Source organism: Trachemys scripta, chromosome 8 (genome assembly GCF_013100865.1).
Source record: "Trachemys scripta elegans isolate TJP31775 chromosome 8, CAS_Tse_1.0, whole genome shotgun sequence".
NCBI lineage: Eukaryota > Metazoa > Chordata > Testudines > Emydidae > Trachemys > Trachemys scripta.
The window spans coordinates 75,259,367-75,281,502 of NC_048305.1; the positions used below are offsets into that span (position 1 = coordinate 75,259,367).

At 44.3% G+C, this 22,136-nt stretch overlaps 1 protein-coding gene across 4 annotated transcripts in view; it reads right to left on the bottom strand.

Moving 5' to 3' along the window:
- Positions 1-4,154: 4,154 nt before the first annotated feature.
- The window catches only part of CCDC18 (coiled-coil domain containing 18), a 70,601-nt gene continuing 52,619 nt past the window's right edge, over positions 4,155-22,136 (bottom strand). For all 4 annotated transcript variants that reach the window (XM_034779546.1, XM_034779544.1, XM_034779545.1 and 1 more), the window contains 2 exons: positions 17,187-17,387; positions 4,155-5,577 (listed from right to left, as the gene is read on the bottom strand). In XM_034779546.1, coding sequence (XP_034635437.1) covers positions 5,050-5,577; positions 17,187-17,387 — 729 coding nt within the window. In that variant the 3' untranslated portion in view covers positions 4,155-5,049. The remainder of the gene's footprint in view (positions 5,578-17,186; positions 17,388-22,136) is intronic.

Below are 22,136 nucleotides of genomic sequence, written 5' to 3' on the forward strand. Positions count from 1 at the left end.
ATAGAACCCAAGGTTGCTGCCTTACATATAGTAATAGCCATGTTTTACAAACTAATCAGGGATTGAGGAATTTAAAATGGAAAAGTTCATAAAATTAAACATCTCAAAATTACAGTAAATGTGGTGCATAAGTTGCAATATGGTGCACTGCATCACTTTCTTGTCCTTCAAATCACTGCAAAGCAATTTCCAATACACTGAAGGCATTGGAATGTGAAGCGATGTTGACTTGTTCTTCATCAACATCACTTTCATTATGATTTTTTTTATCTCTGCTTTGAAAAATAGTTTGTGTCACTGTCTTTTGTAAGACTGGCATTTGTAAAATTGAATCTGTAAGGTATTTCAATGAGTGGGGCATGTTTTTTAAAAAAATCCATAGATGCTGCTTTGGCTGTAGTGGAATGGGCTCTAATCCCTTGAGGGAGAGAGACTGGTGCTAAATTATAAACTTTGTGGATATATAATTAAACACATTTAGAAATTATTTGGCCCTTTTTTCTGCCTAATAAGGGAGAGTACACTAAGATTTTTTTAAAATGTACCAAAACTCTATCGAAAACCTACTGAAGTATTGGTCTGAAAGGCACTGAAGAGAAGGATTGGGTTGATGCATGGAGCATTTTCCTAATTGTCAACTGGACAGGATAGAATGGAAGGGAGGGAGCTCAGCTGGAGTGCCACACTTTCTTTTTATAACCTAGCCCTCAGAACATTCACAAATGGTGAGGAGAGGGGCACATTAGATATTTTAATTGCTAGTTCCACAGTCTAAACCACACCTGGCCAGCGTATCCCATGAGTGGAAATATGTAGAGGCCACTCAAAGAGCTATTAAGTGAATAGAGGGAGTGAATAAATAGCAATTAAGCAAATAAAGACACCATTTCAGAGGGAATTGTAAGAAAGGGAGTTCACAATGCACCAGGACTAACACAAGTAATTGTTGGGGTACTTGATTAGGGGAGTGATAGTCCCCCAATAGCAGCAGAATCAGATTGGGGAAGTAACTCTCTGATTAATTTCCCTCTATCCTCATCAGTGAAAGAAGAGAAGAGCCACACCCACAGGAAATGAAAATAAAGAGATATCCTAAGGGGGGAGGAAAGGAGGTTACAAGACTAGAGCTATAGTAGAATAGTTCTAACAGTCACGCAGATGCAAGAGCCCTTTACGTTTTGCTTACTAAATAGGCTGAAAGAACTCAGATGCCTTGAGATCTTTCTACCAAAACAAAACCTTTGACTAAGAAAAGAAGATCACACAGAGTTTGGCTGAAAAGTTTGGATTAGATCTGAATTCCTCCAAAATTTGGAGACAGTTAGAGCTGGGAATTTGGTATGGGTCCACCCTTAATGTAACAATATGTCAATATACATGGTTAACAAATAGATAAATTACAATTCAGTAAGAAATGTTTGAGTGAGTCTCTTGCAACTTTAGAGCTACATAAAGTGATACTAACAGTTACACTTCTAAATAGCATTCAGGATAACAATATACACAGAACAAGAATATTTTCCAAGAATCAATAATCCCATCTTATCTAATACAGTTTGGAAAAGTGCACTCAATGTTCCAGTATTGTTAATAACCATTTTATATAGGCATATAAAGAAACGGCTTGTTTAGATCCCTACTAAAGTGAAATTATGGTTTGGCACAAAGGCTTTCCCTACTTTCCAAACCAATAAAAATACATTTGCTAATGTAACAAGCAGAATAATTAGATTTTCAAACAAAGCACAATATGACAACATCTAAAATTAATGAGATAAATGTAATTATAATTTAATTGGCTATCAGGTTTGATCCTGACTTCACTAGGCAAGCCAAATGGTCAGATAAAAAAATTTCAGCTCACACTTATTTAGCTGATTCAGCTATTAGACAAAAATGCTTCTGCTGTTCATGCACATTTATATTTAGCACATGTAAGGGGGGCAAGCTAGGCTTTACAACCTACGATGATGAAATTCCAATTATGTGGTAATGCAACTCTAATTAAGGGCAGGTTAAGCTTTCGTCTGAAATCCTGGTTTGAGAGGTCAAATGTTTAAAGTTCTATTGTTTTAAAGGAGATCTGTCTGAAACTTGGCACACACATTATTAGCCTAGAGGCCTACTGGTTTGTTTAGAGAAAAAATGGTTTAAATCGTTTGAACTGTTTTTCAGTTATTACATTGGCCGAGACAGTTCTAATAGATTTTATTGTTATTCTGTAGGGAAACAAATGGCTTGATTTAAAAAAATGTAAAACGTAATTATTCCCAAAAGTAAACTAAGTCCTTTTGTTACAGTGCATAAATCTTTCCAAACAGACAAAACAACCAGTTAAACATTATTTGGAGCTGTAGGAACATGTACCTTGTGTATTTAGGCCTTGTTTATGTGAGCAAAATCTGTACATGTATTTCAGGAGCTGCCAGCAATGTGTAGTTGCACTGGCGGAGCAGGTTTTCCTGACACTTGTAAAAATGCCTAAGCTCTGAGTCTATATAGCAATTTCATCTGCACAATTGCTGAAATACAAGTGCTAGTTTTACTGGCTGAGATGCACCCTTAATGATTTCTAAATATGCACATTTGGGCCTTAATCCTTAACAGCATTATATTATTTTCTGCTCTTCCGAAATACTTTCATTGCTAATAGCTTTGCTGATGCACAGGGCCGCCCGGGGAAGAGGGGGGCAAGTGGGGCAATTTGCCCCAGACCCGGCAGGGGCCCCCACAAGAAAATAGTATTCTATAATATTGCAACATTTTTTATGGAAGGGACCTCCAAAATTGCTTTGCCCCAGGCCCCTGAATTCTCTGGATGGCCCTGTTGATGCGTTTTTCAAGCAAGTACATTTTTAGCATGATTCATTGAGTGATTTAATACTTTAAAGCTTTGGAATTTCAACTGTGTAGATTCAGGATTGCATAGGGGATTCAGACTTCATGCCCTTAAGTCCACCTAGTTCTGGATTTGTTGTATATGATCCTTACACATCTGTTTTTTTGTTTTGTTTTGTTTTTTTAAACTTTAGAGACTGGGGCATAGTGAAGACATTTTTAAGGGCTAAGTTGAGTCAGATTTTGAGAAGCCAAAAACCAAATGACATAACTTCATGTATTAATTTACAATTTAAAATAAAACAACTTAAATACACAATTCTGCTTCCACTGAAGCACATGGAAACTTGTCCATGGACTTCAAAAAGAGCTGGATGAGGCCTTGAGTTTCCTTCCCCTAAAGATGAATGAGCTTACTTGTGGAAGTGAGACAAGCAAGATTTTGTTTAAAGTCTTGACGCAATATTATGCTCAACCTTTATTCTAAATTGCCTTATATTTGACAGTTTGAAGAAAAGCCCCTTTTGTCAGCAACAGTACATTTGCACTACACGAAAGATAAAATGTTCTCAACAAAAACTGAGAATGAAGCAATGACTCAGGAACACTTTTAGGTAGAATTTAGATATAAAGAGTAAGGACTCTGATTTTAAAAATCCTAGTCACAAAGGACCACCCAAATTTATCCCTATAATTTAAGGAAACTTAAAAAAAAACAAAAAACAAACAAACAAAAAACCCCAAAAAGTTACTATACAAATTATTTCAAAACAATAATATTAAAACTAAAATTGGAAAAACAAGAGCGTTGGGATTTACAATCAATGTAAATATATTTAACTATGTTCATCATTACTAAATTAAAATTTCCTTTTTGAATGCTATGCTGTGTTGCAACAATTCCACTTATGGTTTATTGCTTGTCAGAGGGTGATAGTCTTTCTTCACAATCTTTGTCCCTGAAATAGATACGTATGCTAATTAAAGTAGTATTTGTAGTCAGAATCTTACTTTCAACTTCCTTGTTTAATTTTCCGGATCAAAATCCATTTGTATTGAGGGTGGTCTTGCAGTAATCTCTCTTATAGGTTTTTCTCTTAAATAAGCTCTCTCTTATGGAACTGATCAAACATTAAAGTAAACTAGTTACAGCAGGTTTGATGTCCACAGTCTCTTTCTCGCATCCTGCAGCCTGGCCTAGAAACGTTAATAGGTGTTGCTTTATAATAGTTTCTACCACAATAAGAGACAACTTCTCTGGAAATCCATAAATGCCAGCATTTAGATACATAATATAATACAAAAGACCCATAGACTAAAATATCTCAATATTTAATAAATAAATATATTTATATATAGTCTACAGGTATCCAACAGTTGCTCAGACTCCACACTGACTTATACAGTACTTTGATAAGAATACAAAAATGGTAATCTTGTAAATAAGGAAACAAATTAAGCAGAATGATTTGTGAAGAAATACTCATTTATAATCCTATTAAACCCATAAAGATTATACATTTTAAAGGAATAATGTCATTAGCAACATTACCGTAACTCTATCAAAACTGTAAGAATTTTAAAAATCAGATTTTTCTCCAGTTGTGCCATTTGTATTCTGCACTTCACTCAGCTTCAATAGTGAAAGTGAACTAGTCAGTTTCATTTGGTTTATAAATCTGTTTCACTTTCCATAAGGAAGTGTTAGCTGCTAGGAGTCACTACTAGGAATAGTTATGTTGTGCAAGACTTTAAAGGCACCAAAGTAAAGGCAAACAAAAACTTCACCTCAAAGAGTGTTGTATTCAAGTCCCCAGTATTGTAGGGGGAATTTTTTAAAAAAAAACTCTATTTATTGAAAAGCTAATAAAATATATGAATTATGAAATATTTCTATTGACACGGGGGAAATATCTGCTGTCATTTACACCAATATAAACTGGGAGTAGTTCCATTAAAGTTAGTGGAATTATTCTGGTACAACTGAGAGCAGAACTGGACATATTATGTTGTCTGAATGGTTTAAACAAAGTGTTAAATTTTGAGCTTTCGTTACTTGACAGTGTATCTTTAATTTAAAAATACCCCTGGGTGATCTATGAAATGGTCTCACTAAAATGTGATCCACATCCTGGATACATTTGGGAACTTGCTGCCATAAATAAATACAAATGTTAATGACTCATCCCTATATAAACAGTCACAATTAAATTAAGAATTACTGTACCACAAACCAGATTCTTGATTCTCCTTTGAGTTTGTACCACATGATATTTGTACAGAAGCATTTTCAGACTGCCTCATTTCTTTGTTGATATATTTTAGCATTCCGCTAAGTGTCTGGAAGTCATTACTGTCCGATGTCGCATCTTCATCTACAATGTATGTGAGGGGATCGAATGAAGATTCATTCAAACTGTTTGGTGGAGTATGAAGAAAATCCTTTTGACTCTCGGGAATCATTGAGGGCTTTAATGTAAGCATTTGTTTGAAATCTTTTAACATTGTTTTTGATAGATCTAGAGAATCATCATCCTTAACACCTAGGTCACTAGCACTTATAGAACGACGCAGTTTTCTATGTTTGAAGTATGACGTATGAGAATTTCTGAAAGAATCTTGTTCTTGAACATCGAAGAGCATATGATCTGATAATACAAGCGGGATTGGTAGCTTCTTGATGCCTTCTGTTCTTTCATGCCCAGCAATTCTCGTTTGTAATCTCGTTACTTCAGATTCCTACAATGCAATAAAACAAATATTTTGCATTTTTAAAAAATGCTTATGTCCATGTAAACGTGCAGGACTCACCCCTGCGGCATCTCCTGCTGGTGGTCTCAGGGAATTAGCTCTTTTCCAGCCTGGGCACCCTCTGAAGGCCGGTGTCCTGCTTGTTTCCGGCCCCATGTCCCTCCTGGACCCCAGTGCCCTTTTATCTGGGGTGCTGCCCCCTGGCAATAACCCCCCACACTCTGCCTCTGCGTCTCCCCTCTCTGGGGAACCCCCAACCCTCTAATCCCCACCTTGCCTCAGTCTGGGCTACTGCCAGTCATCACTAAGCCCCCGCTCCCTGGGGCGGACTGCAATGTAAAAGCCACTCATCATAGGCAAAGGGGTTCGGACCTGCTGCCTTTGCCTGCCTCCCAGTACCTCTGTGGGCCTTGGACCAGGCCCTGCAGCCTGGGGAATTGCCAGCCTGGAGCTCCCCTGGCTCTCCCCAGCCCTGCTTCACTCTCAGGACCCTTTCTGCAGGCAGCCAGGCCCTGCTCCCTCCAAGACTAGAGAGAGAGCCTCCTGGGCCTCTGGCTCACAGCCTTTTTATACATGCCAGCTGTGGCCTGATTAGGACATGGCCCAGCTGCCGCCACTTCCCTAATCAGCCCAGCTTAGCAGCTCTCAGCCACAACCTTCTCCCAGGGCTGACTTTCCCCTTTTCAGCTGGAGTGGGGGAGCTGCCCCACTAAAGTCCATTAGAACTATCCTCTGTATTCTGTGCCATGTCTAAATACATTTCCCACTATCTCCTTAATAACTGTGGAAACATCATAATCCTGCCTCTCACTCGATCCCATAACCTGGGATCATCTTCGACTTGGAACTCTCTCTAGGTCTTCATGTCCGGCCTATGTCTAAATCTTGCCTATTCTTTATGCATAGCATCTACGTGGCTAAAACGGTCATCCAGGTTCTCGCCTCATGTCTCAATTACTGCAATATCCTTTTCTCTGGCCTTGACAACTGCAGTCTTGCCCTGCTCATATCCATTCAGAATGCTGCCGCAAAGATAATTTTCTCATTCCATCATTAACACCTCCTCTTTGATGTAATAGAGAAGGGGATGCAAACACTTTCAAGGCCCTTCGGGGCCTATCCCCACCCTACCTATCATCTCTCACTCACTATAGAGATGTCAAATTTTGCCTCTGACTGGCAAATGATGCCAGCCACCATCATCCACTGGTCACATTTTCAAACAAGCTCCTTCATGCTTTCTCCCATACTGCCCCTCATGCTTGTAAGGAGCTCCCCTGCAAACGTTGACGAAGCTACCTCATTATCTTTCTTCTAATCCCTCCTTAAAACTCTCCATTGCCATGATGCTGACAAAAAACCTGAATGGCTAGGCCACTAATGTGCTGAGACCACTGCTATTCATGCTGACCAATACTGTCTCATTTCCTTGTATTCCTCCAGCCTACAATCTGTTTGTAGATAGGTTTCAGAGTAACAGATTGTAAACTTTTCTGGGTCTTTTTAGTCTGTGTTTGTACAGTGCATAGCACAACTGGTCCTGGTTATGACTTGCACTCTTAGGCATTACTGTTATACAAACAATAAAATGATGTTTCTCCTGCAAAGTCTCTTAGTACCAACATCAGGGTCAATTTTTATTTGGTGCCATATCAGCAATATGATCAAAAGCATACAAAAGGGCAGAGTTACGATATTTCCAACATATCAATGCCTGGAATATCATGTGGAAGGCAATCTCACTGTAAGCGTCTCTCATTAGAAAAGTGCGCTATCATTTTTCTGGCTTCAAAAACTCACTCTTTGAAAAAAATCAATTTCCAAAATGAAGGACATTAGAAAAAAATGGAGAATGATTGCCATCTTAAATTTCCAGAACAAGACATTCACACCAAGATGGCCCATTTGGGACATGCTATAAAACAGTGGGAAAAAATGATACCCAAATTGGGGGGAGAGGAATTAACTGCCACCCACACTCAGCACTTCCACGAAGGAAGCCCTCAGCTAGAGTTGGAGTGTACAAGAGGAGACAGAAGTAATGTTTGCCATAAAAACAGAAATTTTATTAGAGTTGACAATCCTCAGTGACATCAATAGTTCATCAATAAAATTTCTCAGAGAAAAAGATGACTACTGGGACTGAGGAACTCCATAATCTATCTAGCACAATGTGAATACTTGTGGAGAGAAAAGTCTGAAAAACTCGCATTTTTAAAAAGATATTATGGGCAGCAAAAAATCAGTATAAAAGATGAGTCTCTTGCCAGCCGTCACTGCAAAAATTATAATAAAGAAAATCAAAATCATAGGTTTGAGACAGTTGGGAAAATTAAGATGAGTATAGAAGTAGAATTTGAGAAGCAGTACCTCAAATGTCAAAGTTGTAACTAGTGGAGTGGGCAGTGTACTAGCAATAGGCATTAGCAGTAAAGTACCATCTTCTTTCTCAGGGTTTTACACTGCCATCCACCACTAGAGTATCTGAGTGCCTTCTACATAAACTAGATTTAGTAACAGTTATGTCCTCAGTAGGCTTCATGGAGTCTCTGGCTTTCCTCCCTTACTGGGGAATGGGAACTCTACTTGGGGTAGGTTTTCTATTTCTTTCCTGCGAAGAGGAAAAGCAGATGATTGATGTTGCGAATGTCATTCTGCTTATGGCGGAAAAGCTACATCAAAAAGTAACTGGCATTATCTTTGAGAAATCATGGAGGATGGGTGAGGTTCCAGAGGACTGGCGAAGGACAAACATAACACCTATCTTTAAAAAGAAGAACAAAAAGGACTTGTGGAATTATAGATCGGTCAGCTTAACTTTGATACATGGAAAGATACCGGAACAAATTATTAACCAATCAGTTTGTGAGTATCTAGAGGATAATGGGGTTATAAGGAATAGCCAAGCATGGATTTGTCAAGACCAAATCATGCCAAACCACCCTAATTCCTTCTCTGACAGGGTTACTAGCCTAGTGGATAGGAGGCAAGCAGATAATACCCCTCTGCCCCAATAGAACGCGACCCGATATAATACGAATTCGGATATAACACAGTAAAGCAGCGGGGAGCCCTGGGCCCTTTAAAGCGCCACCCGAGCCCCGCTGGTTTACCGCATTATATCCAAATTCGTGTGGAGCCCGGGGCCCTTTAAATCACCGCACGAGCCCGGCTGCCGGGCGGTGATTTAAAGGGCCAGAGGCTCTGGCTGCTGCGGGGAGCCCCAGGCCCTTTAAATCCCTGCCCGATCCCCACTGCCGGAGCTCCGGCGGTGATTTAAAGGGCCCGGGGCTCCCCGCAGCAGCAGGCGCACTGGGCCCTTTAAATCCCCGCCGGGGCTCTGGTAGCCAGGCTCAGGTGGTGATTTAAAGGGCCAGAGGCTCCATCCGCTGCGGCTGGAGCACCAGGCCCTTTAAATCACCGCTGGGGAAGCCGGTCCAGTCCGGCATGGTTTACCGGCTCGAACCCGATATAACGCGGTCTCACCTATAAGGCGGTGAGATTTTTTGGCTCCCGAGGACTGCGTTATATCGGGGTAGAGGTTTATACTATATTTTGATTTTAGTATGCTTTTGACACAATCCATATGAAAGTTTCATCTACAAACTAGGGAAACATGTTAGACAAAATTACTAGGTGGGTGCACAACTGGTTGAAAGACCATACTCAAAGAGTAGTTATCCATGATTTGCTAACAAGCTGGGTGGGGGATGGAAGGGTCCCTATCTAATAGGATCCTGCAGGAGTCAGTCCTGGGTCCAGTACTATTCAATATTTTCATTAATGATCTGATAACGGAGTGGAGAGCAGGCTTATAAAATTTGTGGATGACACCAAATTGGGAGGGTTTGTTAGCACTTTTGATAACAGGATTAGAATTCAAAACAATTTTAAACAAATTGATTTCAGGCTTGGTCCACACTGGGGCGGGGGATCGATCTAGGAAACACAACTTCAGCTACGAGAATAACGTAGCTGAAGTCGACGTTTCCTAGATTGAATTAAGTTTACTTACTGCGGGTCCACGCGGCGCAGGCAAGCTCCCCCGTCGACAGTGCTTCCTCCTCTCGGCGAGCAGGAGTTCCACAGTCGACAGGGGAGCGCTTCTGGGATCGATTTATCGCGTCCAGATGAGACGCGATAAATCAATCCAGAAGATCGATCTCTACCCGCCGAATCAGGCGGCTAGTGTAGACCAAGCCTTAGACCAATTCTCCAACAAGATGAAATCCAATAAAGAAAAATGCAAAAGTACTACGCTTATGAGGGAAAAAAATGAAATGCACAACTACAAAATGGGGAATAACTGGCTAGGCAGTAGAACTGCTGAAAAGGATCTGGGGGGTTATACTGGATCACCAGATTGATATGAGTCAATGTGATGCATTTGCAAAAAGGGCTAACATTCTGGGGTATATTAACTGAAATGTTGTATTTTCAGACATGGGAAGTAATTGTCCTACTCTTCTCGGCACTGGAAAGGCCTCAGCTGAAGTATTGTATCATATTGGGCAACACACTTCAGGAAAGATGGAGAAACAGTCCAGAGAAGAACAACAGAAACGATAAAAGATTTAGAAAACTTGACCAAAGAAGAAAGGTTAAAAAAGTTTAGTCTTGAGAAAAGAAGACTGAATGGAACCTGATAACAGTCTTCAAATATGTTAAGGGCTATTATAAAGAGGATGGTGATCAATTATTCTCCATATCTACTGAAAGTAGGACAAAAAGAAATGGGCTTAATTTGCAGAAATGGAGATTTATATTAGATATTAGGAAAAACTTTCTAACTATAAGGGTAGTTAAGCTCTGGAAAAGAGTTCCAAGGGCTGTTGTGGAATTCCTGCCAAAGAAGGTTTTTAAGAACAGATTGAACCAATACCTATCAGGAATGGTCTTGATTTAGTAGGTCCTGCCTCAGCACAGGGGGCTGTACTTGGTGATCTCTCAAGATCCCTTCCAGTCCTACATTTCTATGATTTCCTAAAGGTAATCAGATTAGTCTAACCTCCTCTGAAAGTTCATTCTACAGCTGGATCCCTTCAATTGAGAATAGTTTGTCTTGATTCTTATGCATTTTATTCTGGGCTTTGTGATCTGCATTGTCCCAGAGGAGCAGGACTGTCTACCTGTAAATTAGAACATCTACTGAAGAAACTTTTATCTAACATAGCACATTAGAAAAAAGAAACCTGTTAAAGAAGTGTTAGACATCACCATACAGAGCTACTCATGCTAGTTATACACTAGGTGGTAACACTGGAATTTTGACACACTGATACCTGTTGTATTTTAGCTTTTCCCTTTAAAAAGAGTGGGGCCATCTAGCTATTTACATCCTGCACCTATATCTGTGCCCTGGTCTACACTACAAGTTTAGGTCGAATTTAGCAGCATTAGATCGATTTAACCCTGCACCTGTCCACACGACGAACCCATTTTTGTCGACTTAAAGGGCTCTTAAAATCGATTTCTGTACTCCTCCCCGACGAGGGGATGAGCGCTGAAATCAACCTTGCTGGGTCGAATTTGGGGTAGCGTGGACACAATTCGATGGTATTGTCCTCCGGGAGCTATCCCACAGTGCTCCATTGTGACCGCTCTGGACAGCACTCTCAACTTAGATGTACTGGCCAGGTAGACAGGAAAAGCCCCGCGAACTTTTGAATATCATTTCCTGTTTGGCCAGTGTGGCGCACTCAGAGGTGACCGTGCAGATCTCATCAGCAGAGGTGACCCTGGAGTCCCAGAATCGCAAAAGAATCCAGCATGGACCGAATGGGAGGTACTGGATCTGATCGCTGTATGGGGAGAGGAACCTGTGATATCAGAACTCCATTCCAAAAGACAAAATGCCCAAATATTTGTAAAAAATCTCCAAGGGCAGGAAGGACAGAGGCTTTAACAGGGACCCACAGCGGTGCTGCGTGAACTTAAGGAGCGCAGGCAAGCCTACCAAAGAACCAGAGAGGCAAACGGCCGCTCCGGGTCAGAGCCCCAGACATGCCGCTTCTATGATGAGCTGCATGCCATTCTAAGGTGTACCCCTACAACTACCCCACCCCTTTGCATGGACTCCGTCAATGGATTCTCACGCAACAGGGATGCGGATTTTGGGGACAAGGAAGATGAGGAGGAGGAGGAGGAGGTTGAAGATAGCACGCAGCAAGCAAGCGGAGAAACCGTTTTCCCCAACAGCCAGGAACTGTTTATCACCCTAGAATCAGTACCCTCCCAACCCACCCAAGGCGGGCTCCCGGACCTTGAAGGTGGAGAAGGGACCTCTAGTGAGTGTACCTTTGTAAATATAATACATGGTTTAAAGGCAAGCGTGTTTAATGATTAAATTTGCCCTGAAGACTTGGGATGCATTCACGTCCAGTACAGCTACTGGAAAAGGTCTGATAACGTGTATGGGGATGGAGCGGAAATCCTCCAGGGACATCTCAATGAAGCTCTCCTGGATGTACTCCCAAAGCCTTTGCAAAAGGTTTCTGGGGAGGGCAGCCTTATTCCATCCTCCATGGCAGGACACTTTACTATGCCAGGCCAGTAGCACATAGTCTGGAATCATTGCAAAACAAAGCATGGCAGCGTATGGTCCTGGTGTTTGCTGGCATTCAAGCAACATCCGTTCTTTATCTCTCTGTGTTATCCTCAGGAGAATGATATCATTCATGGTCACCTAGTTGAAATAGGGGAATTTTATTAAGAGGACATTCAGAGGTGGCCATTCCTCCTGGGCTGTTTGCCTTTGGCTGAGCAGAAATCATCCCCGCTGTTAGCCACGCGGTTGGGGGAGGGATGAAGCGATCATCCCAGAGAACTGGTTGTGCGTGGGGGGTTTAATTGGGTTTGTGCTGCACGTTAACCCAAAAACCACAACCCCTCTTTTTAAATGGACAACCCAACAGGTGCTTGGTATGGGAAATGAGAGCGCTGAAACCATTCCGGCATGTTATGAAGGTTAAAGAAACCAAAAGACTGTGGCTTACCATGTCTGCCTGCAAGCTGAATTCTGTTGCCCGCCGGCCCTGCGTGTGATCTCTCACACCAAACTGGCAGACCCTCAATATAAGAGGCAAAATGCGACCTTGTAAAGAAAGCACACGTGCTATGTAATATTAACAGCTTGGTTCACCATGAAAGAGTCTACCCATTGTTCTCTAAAATGTGTCTTTTTAAATACTACTCTCTACTCCCCTTTTTTTTCCCCTCACGCAGCTGCAAATGTTTCAATGCTCCCTCTATCATCTCCGTCCCAGAGGCTAGCAAAAATTAGAAGGCAAAAAAAACCAAAACCAAAACAAAACAAAAAAAACACGCCTTCGCGATGAAATGTTCTGAGCTCATGCAGTCCTCACACACTGAAAGAGCCCAGCAGAATGTGTGGAGGTAGACAATGTCAGAGTGCAGGAAAGCACAAAATGAACACAGGGACAGGAGGGACGCACGAAAGGAGAGGTGGCGGGATCAAGATGATAGGTGGCGTCAGCATGATGAGAGGCAGCAGAAAGCAATGCTGAGGCTACTGGAGGATCAAACTGATATGCTCTGATGTATGGCTGAGGTGCAGGAAAGGCTGCAGGAGCACAGACCGCCGCTGCAGCCCCTGTGTAACCAACCGCCCTCCTCCCCAAGTTCCATAGCCTCCTTACCCAGACGCCCAAGAACCACTCCAACCCAGAGGGCTGCCCAAGCAACAGAATGCTGGCATTCAATAAGTTTTGAAGTGCAGTGTGGCCTTGTCCTTCCCTCCTCCCCCATGCCTCCTGGGCTACCTTGGCAGTTATCCCCCCATTTATGTGATGAATTAATACAGAATGCATGAATTTGAAACAATGACTTTATTGCTTCTGCAAACTGCGATAGAAGGGGGGGAGGGGAGGGCAGTTGGCTTACAGGGAAGTAGAGTGAACCAAGGGGCAGGTTTTCATCAAGGAGAAAAACAGAACTTTCACACCGTAGCCTGGCCAGTCATGAAACTGGTTTTCAAAGCTTCTCTGATGCGTAGCGCGCCCTGCTGTGCTCTAACTGCCCTGGTGTTTGGCTGCGCGTAATCATCAACCAGGTGATTTGCCTCAACCTCCCACCCCGCCATAAATGTCTCCCCCTTACTCTCACAGATATAGTGGAGCACACAGCAAGCGGTAATAACAATGGGAATATTGGTTTCGCTGAGGTCTATCCGAGTCAGTAAACTGCGCCAGCTAGCTTTTAAACGTCCAAATGTACATTCTACCACGATTCTGCACTTGCTCAGCCAATCATTGAACAGCTTCTGACTACTGTCCAGGGTGCCTGTGTATGGCTTCATGAGCCACGGCATTAAGGGGTAGGCTGGGTCCCCAAGGATAACTATAGGCATTTCAACATCCCCAACGGTTATTTTCTGGTCTGGAAAGTAAGTCCCTTGCTGCAGCCGTTCACACAGACCAGAGTTCCTAAAGATGCGAGCATCATGTACCTTTCCCAGCCATCCCATGTTGATGTTGGTGAAACGTCCCTTGTGATCCACCAATGCTTGCAGCACCATTGAAAAGTACCCCTTTCAGATTACATACTGGCTGCCTTGGTGCTCCGGTCCCAAGATAGGGATATGCATTCCATCTATCGCCCCATCACAGTTAGGGAATCCCATTGCAGGAAAGCCATTCACTATGACCTGCACATTTCCCAGAGTCACTACCCTTGATAGCAGCAGGTCAGTGATTGCGTTGGCTACTTGGATCACAGCAGCCCCCACAGTAGATTTGCCCACTCCGAATTGATTCCCGACTGACCAGTAGCTGTCTGGCGTTGGAAGCTTCCAGAGGGCTATCGCCACCCATTTGTGAACGGTGAGGGCTACTCTCATCTTGGTATTCTTGCGCTTCAGGGCAGGGGAAAGCAAGTCAAAGTTCCATGAAAGTGCCCTTACGCATGTGAAAGTTTCGCAGCCACTGGGAATCATCCCAGACCTGCAACACTATGCGGTCCCACCAATCTGTGCTTGTTTCCTGGGCCCAGAATTGGCGTTCCACAGCATGAACCTGCCCTATTACCACGATGTACAAATTGCCAGGGCCCGTGCTTTGAGAGAAGTCTGTGTCCATGTCCTCATCACCGCGCTGCCGTTGCCGCCTCACCTGCTTTTGAAGTTTCTGGTGCTGCATATACTGCAGGATAATGCGAGTGGTGTTTACAGTGCTCATAACTGCTGCGGTGATCTGAGTGGGCTCCATGCTTGCCATGGTATGGCGTCTGCAGGAGAGCAGAGGGGCAGTGGAAGCGGTCGTTCGATGACGACAGTTTGCAGTCCTACTGCACCGTCTGCTGCCAGCAGTACCCAGGACACAACAGCAGCGGCTGAGCTGAGCGGGCTGCACACTTGCCGTGGTATGGCATCTGCGCGGAAAAAAGGCGCAAAATTATTGTCTGCCGTTGCTCTCACAGAGGGAGGGGTGAGTGATGACATGGCTTACAGGGAATTAAAAACCAACAAAGGGGGCAGGTTTGCATCAAGGAGAAACACACACAGAACTGTCACACCGAAGCCTGGCCAGTCATGAAACTGGTTTTCAAAGCCTCTGTGATGCGCAGTGCACCTTGCTTGCACTTCTAATCACAGACAGCCTAGTCAGTGAACAGTGCCAGCGAGCTTTTAAACGTCCAAAGGCACATTCTACCACCATTCTGCACTTGCTCAGCCAATAGTTGAACTGTTCCTTACTACTGACAGGCTTTATGAGCCATGGGAGCAAGGGGTAGGCGCGACTGTGCGGTGCTGCTGGCTGAGAGAGCAGCCTGAAGCAGAAGCCTCCAGCTCGTATGATATTCCAGGCAGGACTGAATCTCCATTAGACGAAACTTGAAGAGAATGACCTAAAGTCACTCCCATTTATGTCCAGGTGCCCCTGACCAACTTCACTGAGGTCTGCCAGGAATGCCCATGTCTGCCCAGGCACCCAGGAAACGACGACGACGACGACAACGGCTAGCAGTCGTACTGCACTGTCTGCTGCCGTGAAGGCAAGGAGCTGCTGCTGTGTAGCAATGCAGTACTGCATCTGCCAGCAGCACCCAGGAGACATACAGTGACAGTGAGCTGAGCGGGCTCCTTGCTTGCCGTGGTATGTCGTCTGCACGGGTAACCCAAGACAAAAAGGCGAGAAACAATTGTTCGCTGTTGCTTTCATGGAGGGAAGGGGGCCTGACAACATGTACCCAAAGCCACCGGCGACAATGTTTTTGCCCCATCAGGCATTGGAAGCTCAACCCAGAATTCCAATGGGCGGCAGAGACTGCGGGAACTGTGGGATAGCTACTCACAATGCAACGCTCCGAAAGTCAACGTTAGCCTCTGTACTGTGGATGCACTCCACCAACTTAATGCGCTTAGTGGGGACGCACACAATTGACTGTATAAAATCGATTTCTAAAAAAAATCGACCTAATTTCGTAGTGTAGACACACCCTGTATGGCATAGCTGAATGATCTTTGTATAGCTAATTAAAAGAAATAGGGGTTTGTGATTGGGCATCTAGCCCAGACTGGCCCATAAGGGGTTAATAGAGCCCTTGGGAGGCTGCACAGGAGTCAGCCAATCAGAGAGGGGCTGCGAGGAGCAGCCAGTCAGGGCCAGGCTGGCCTATATAAGGAGGACTGCAGAAAAGAGCAGCTTCAGTAGCTCCCTGTAGCTCAAGGAGGGAGGACTGGCTGCCTTGCAGGAGGAAGAAGCGAATATCTTGGACAGAGCAGTGCTGGGCGGGGTCAGAGGAGCGAGAGTGAGTTCCCAGCTGACTGCTGGCATGCTGAGGCCTGACACAACGGCAGATAAGGTGCTAAGACTGTGGGGAAGTGACCCAGAGAAATAGACAGAGGTTGGAGGGGATGCAGCACATGGCTGTCATCTACAGGGTCCCTGAGCCGGGACCTGGAGTAGTGGGCGGGCCCAGGTCCCCACTTGTCCCCACTAAGGAAGTGGCTTCACAACGGACTGCTGTTCCCCCGGAAGAGGGCAGAAGCTGGTGCGGCACAGCCAGAGGGCTGTGTCATGAAGAAGATGCCGCGGACCTAGGAGTCATCTGGGTCCCCACAGCAGAAGTGATGGTGGCAAGATGCCACCAGAAGAGGGCACAGAGCTAATTCCCAAGACAGCCAACAAGAGGCGCCGCAATGGTGAGTCGCACCCTGTCACAGGGTTACATGGACTATTATTATTACAGTATATATTCACAATACTGTATTTCCTTAAGAATTTTTACATTTGTAAAACACAAAATTGGTCTTTTATAAAGACATTTTTGCATAAAACAAAATGGCTGAGTTATAAGATATGTAGATGTATATTAATTCGTTGTGGACTGAACTGCTCTGACACAATCCACTCATACAGCATTGTGTAATCCACCTGCTGCTCTCAAATCCAGTTCTTCCACATGGCAGAGTAAAACTCTAGGCCTATACAATAAGTCTTTTAGGTACTTCTCATTCCTTGTAAAAACAAACATGAGGCAAAAGAGGGTAATTAATTTGTTGGCATAAGGAAGCCTTTGTTTTTGCCCCCCGACGCCTTAAAATGTCTCACGTACAACACATTGCTATGTTAACCCACCTTCACAAGCAGTGCTTCATTTGCAGCTTGAACCATTTCATTTCTAGCCTGAAGTTGTTGCTGAAGATTATTGACAGTGTCCTGAGCCTCTTCTAACTCCTGCTTCAGCTGCTGCAATTGTCCACTTAGATGATGAGAGCCAGATTTCTGGCTGTCTGTTGACATCTGCCACCTTTCCTGATTTGTCTGATGTGCAAGCTTCTAGAAGTTTTAAGAAAAAAAGTGAAAACATTATACAGATTTTGTTTTATGCCAACTTTAATACTATTCTTTCTCATTCACATAATATATGTATAGACAGGAAGGGGTCCAAGTAACAATTTCAAAACTCATCACCATTAACACAAGGGTGTTTGACAGCCCTTCAGGATTTGACTAAGAAAAAATGGTTACTAACCTTCATTAACTGTTGTTCTTCAAAATGTGTTGCACATGTTCATTCCACTCTAGGTAGGTGCATGCCCCGAGCAGTTGCCAGAAATTTTTTCCCCCTCAGTGGTACTGGTCAGGGCAGCTTGAGCGCCTTCTGCTGCTGCATGCTGTTAGTGCCAGTATAAAAGCGCCCAGCTGACCCCAGGCCCCCTCAGTTCCTTCTTTCTAAAAAACTCCAATGTAGAGGGCAGGTCATGGAATGTGCATGTGCAACACATCTTGAAAAACAGTAGTTATGGAAGGTTAGTAACTTTTTTTTCCCCCCTTCGAGTGACTGCACATGCATTTCACACTAGGTGTCTCGCAAGCAGTTGAATAGGCAGAGGAATCAGAGTTCGCGCACACACACCCACACCCCCCCAGCTTGGCCAAATTTGGCATCATCTCTGGAATGCTGAGTGATGGTGTACTGGGAGGAGAATGTGTGCAATAACCAGGTCACTGCTTTACAAATGTCTTGAATAGAGATCTGAACTATGAATGCTGCGGCGGATGCTTGCGACCTTGTGGAATGAGCAGTCAGGACAGCTATTGGCGAAACATCTGCCTGATGGTAACAAGAGCAAATACATTAAATAATCTAGGATAAAATTCTCTGTGAAGAGATTGGGATGCCTTTCATCCTGTCAGCAACAGCTATGAACAGTTGGGTAGACTTTCCGAATGGTGTAGTTCTTTTTTATGTAGAATGCTAAGGCTTGTCTAATGTCAAGCTTCGGGTAGAATCAGGTAGACAGATTGCCAGATTGCTATGAAATTGCAAAAACACTTTTGGGGGGCAACTGGGGTGAGGACAAAAATACATCCTATTTTTAAAGAAGACTGTGTACAGAAGCTCCGCTGTGAGGGCATAGAGTTCTGAGACCCTTCTGGCTGAAGTGCTGGATATTGCTGCAAGGTGAACCTTGATAAAGGAGATTGCTAAGCCTTGCTGTTTCAGGTGTAGTAGATACTCAAGTATGTCTTGTATGGACAAACGCGTGGGTAAGACACTATGTTGGGACGCCCAAACAGAGAATCATTTCCACTTCAAGAGGTTACGTAGCTCTGTTGGAGGGCTTTCTACTACTTAGTAGGACCTGACAAACTTGCTCTGAGCAATCCCGCTCTCTGGGATTTAGCCATGAAGCTTTCAAGCCATTATATGAAGAAAGTTCAGGTTCGGGTGGAGCAGCTGACCATGGTCCTGGGAAATCAGGCCCAGGTGAAACAGAAGCACAATTGGAGTTGCCACTGAGAGATCTAGAAGAGTGGAGAACCAGTGTTGGCACGCCCATGATGGGCCTATTTGATTAACCTGGTCTTGCTTAATCGTTAGCAGAGCTCTGTGCACCAGCGGAAAATGGGCGGGGGGAAACGCATAATAAAGATGTTCCATCTATGATAGTAGAAAGGCATCCGTGATAGAACCTGGACTGTGTTCCTATAAGGAGCACAATTGGGGACAACTCCTGTTGTACCTGTTCGCAAATAGAACTGCCTTAGTCCCCCACTACTGGAAAATGTCTCTTGCCATATCTGGACACAAAGACCACATGTAGTGACTGGAAAAGATCCACTGAGGTGATCTGCCAACTCATTTTGCATTCCCAGAAGGTAAGAGGCTTCGAGGTTGATTGAGTGGGCTATGCAAAAGTCCCATAGCTGCATTGCTTCATGACAGAAGAGGGAAGAGCGAGCTCCCCCTGACCAGTTGAGGTAAAACATGGCTGCAGTGTTGTCTGTGAGAACAGCCAAGTTTCTGGGAGGGAGATCCTGGTTTGAGTAGAATCAAACGCTGCCCCAATGAACTCTATCCTCTGCACTGGAGTGAAGGTAGATTTTTCTGCATTTATCAGAAGCCATACGGCCTTGAATGTTCATAGAATCATAGAAGATTAGAGTTGGGAGAGACTCCAGGAAGTCATCTAATCCAACCCCCTACTCAAAGCAGGACCAACCCCAACTAAATCATCCCAGCCAGGGCTTTGTCAAGCTGGGCCTTAAAAACCTCTCAGGATGGAGATTCCACCACCTCCCTAGGTAACCCATTCCAGTGCTTCACCACCCTCCTAGTGAAATAGTGTTTCCTATAGCCAATTTAGGCCTCCCCCACTGCAATTTGGGACCATTGCTCCTTGTTCTGTCATCTGCCACCACTGAGAACAGACTAGCTCCACCCCCTCCAGGTTGTTGAATGCTACCATCAAATCCCCCCTCACTCTTCTTTTCTGCTGACTAAATAAGCACAGTTCCCTCAGCCTCTCCTCATAAGTCATGTGCCCCTGCCCCCTAATCATTTTCATTGCCCTCAGCTGGACTCTCTTCAATTTGTCCACATCTTTTCTGTAGTGGGGGGCCCAAAAGTGGACGCAATACTCCAGATGTGGCCTCACCAGTGCCGAATAGAGGGGAATAATCACGTCCCTCAATCTGCTGACAATACTCCTAATGCAGCCCAATATGCTGTTAGCCTTTTTGGCAACAAGAGCACACTGTTGATTCCTAGCCAACTCCTTGTCCATTGTAATCCCCAGGTCCTTTTCTGCAGAACTGCCGCTTAGTCAGCCAGTCCCCAGCCTGTAGCATTGCATGGGATTCTTCCATCTTAAGTGCAGGACTCTGCACTTATCCTCGTTGCACCTCATCAGATTTCTTTTGGCCCAATCCTCCAATTTGTCTAGGTCACTCTGGACCCTATCCCTACCCTCCAGCTTATCTCACTCTCCCCCCAGCTTAGTGTCATCCGCGAACTTGCTGAGGGTGCAATCCATCCCATCATCCAGATCATTAATGAAGATAATGAACAAAATTGGCCCCAGGACCGACCCCTGGGGCACTCTGCTTGATACTGGCTGCCAACTAGACCGAGCCATTGATCACTACCCGTTGAGCCAGATGATCTAGCCAGCTTTCTATCCACCTTATAGTCCATTCATCCAATCCATACTTTTTTTTAAACTTGCTGACAAGAATACTGTGGGAAACCATAGCAAAAGCTTTGCTAAAGTCAAGGTATATCACATCCACCACCTTCCCCATATCCACAGAGCTAGTTATCTCATCATAGAAGGCAATCAGGTTGGTCAGGCATGACTTGCCCTTGGTGAATCCATGTTGACTGTTCCTGATCACTTTCCTCTCCTCCAAGTGCTTCAAACTGAATTCCTTGAGGACCTGCTGCATGATTTTTCTAGGGACCGAGGTTGACTGAATGAGTTGAACATTGGATATTACCTGAGCCCTGGATTGGCCCTTAACTAGTCAATAATTTAGATAAGGGTAGACCTGCACCCCTAACTTCTTGAGGAAAGCTGACACTACCACCATGCATTTTGTGAACACCTGCTGAGCCGCAGACAGACCGAATGGGAGAACTGTGAATTGGTAGTGTGAGTGGTTCGCTACGAATCTGAGGAACATTGCGTCCTTGGTATATCAATATATGAAAACAGGTATCTCCTAAGGGCGGCGTACCAATCCTGGGATTCAGGGAGGGGATAATGGATACAAGGGTGACCAGGAAGAACTTTATTTTCTTGAGATAATTGTTGAGCCGCCGCAGGTCTAAAATGGGTTTGAGACCGCCCTTGGCTTTTGGGATTAGGAAATAACAGGAATAAAACCCCTTCACTCTTAAATTCCACACCTCAGCCAGCCGAAGAAGAGAATGAACCTCCCAAACCAAAAGCTCTTCGTGAGAGGGGTCCTTGAAGAAACAGGGAGGGAAGGTGGGAAGGAAGGGTAGAAATAAACTGGAGGGTGCATCACAGTCCCACAGTGCTCAACACCCAATGGTCCGTGGCGATACGGGACCAAGCACTGAGAAAAGGCAATTTGCAAATAAAGGCGAAACAGGGTCTGGCATCACGGGAACTGGTATTGCGTCCTCGAGCATCCCATCAAAATGCCTGCTTAGAATCCCCTGGATGACTGGGTGGGGCAGGCATTGACACTGAGGTAGAAGGGGGTGGTGGCCTATGCCTAAAATCTCTGCTTCTCTCTCTCTGCAGATCATGACAGACAGCCAAGGCTGTCATACCAGATGGCTGTTGAGGTCTGTAGGGCTTCCTTGAAGGAACAGGTGTGTATAATCCAAGGGATTTAAGGGTCACCCTGGAGTCTTTCAGACCATGCCGTTTCGCATCAGTGTATTCTGAAAAGAGTGAAGCTCCTTCGAAAGATAGGTCCTGTTGGAGTCCTGAGGACTGTAGCCACGAACTCCTGCATGTGACCACTGCCAAAGCCATGGACCTGGCTGCTGAGTCAGCTGCATCCAAAGCAGCTTACAACAAGGTCCTCACCACTGATTTTTTTCCCTTGTCCACCAGTGAGAACTCTTGCATAGTCTCTTGTGGGAGCAAGTTCTTGAACTTCTGCAAGGAGTCCTACATATTAAAATCATACCTTCCCAGCAGCACCTACTGGTTTGCAGTTCTGAGTTGTAACCCCCCAGGAGAATAAACTTTCCTACTGAACAAGCTTAATTTCTTTGAGTCTTTTGATTTTTGGGGTTGCACCCTGTTGACCCTGCCTTTC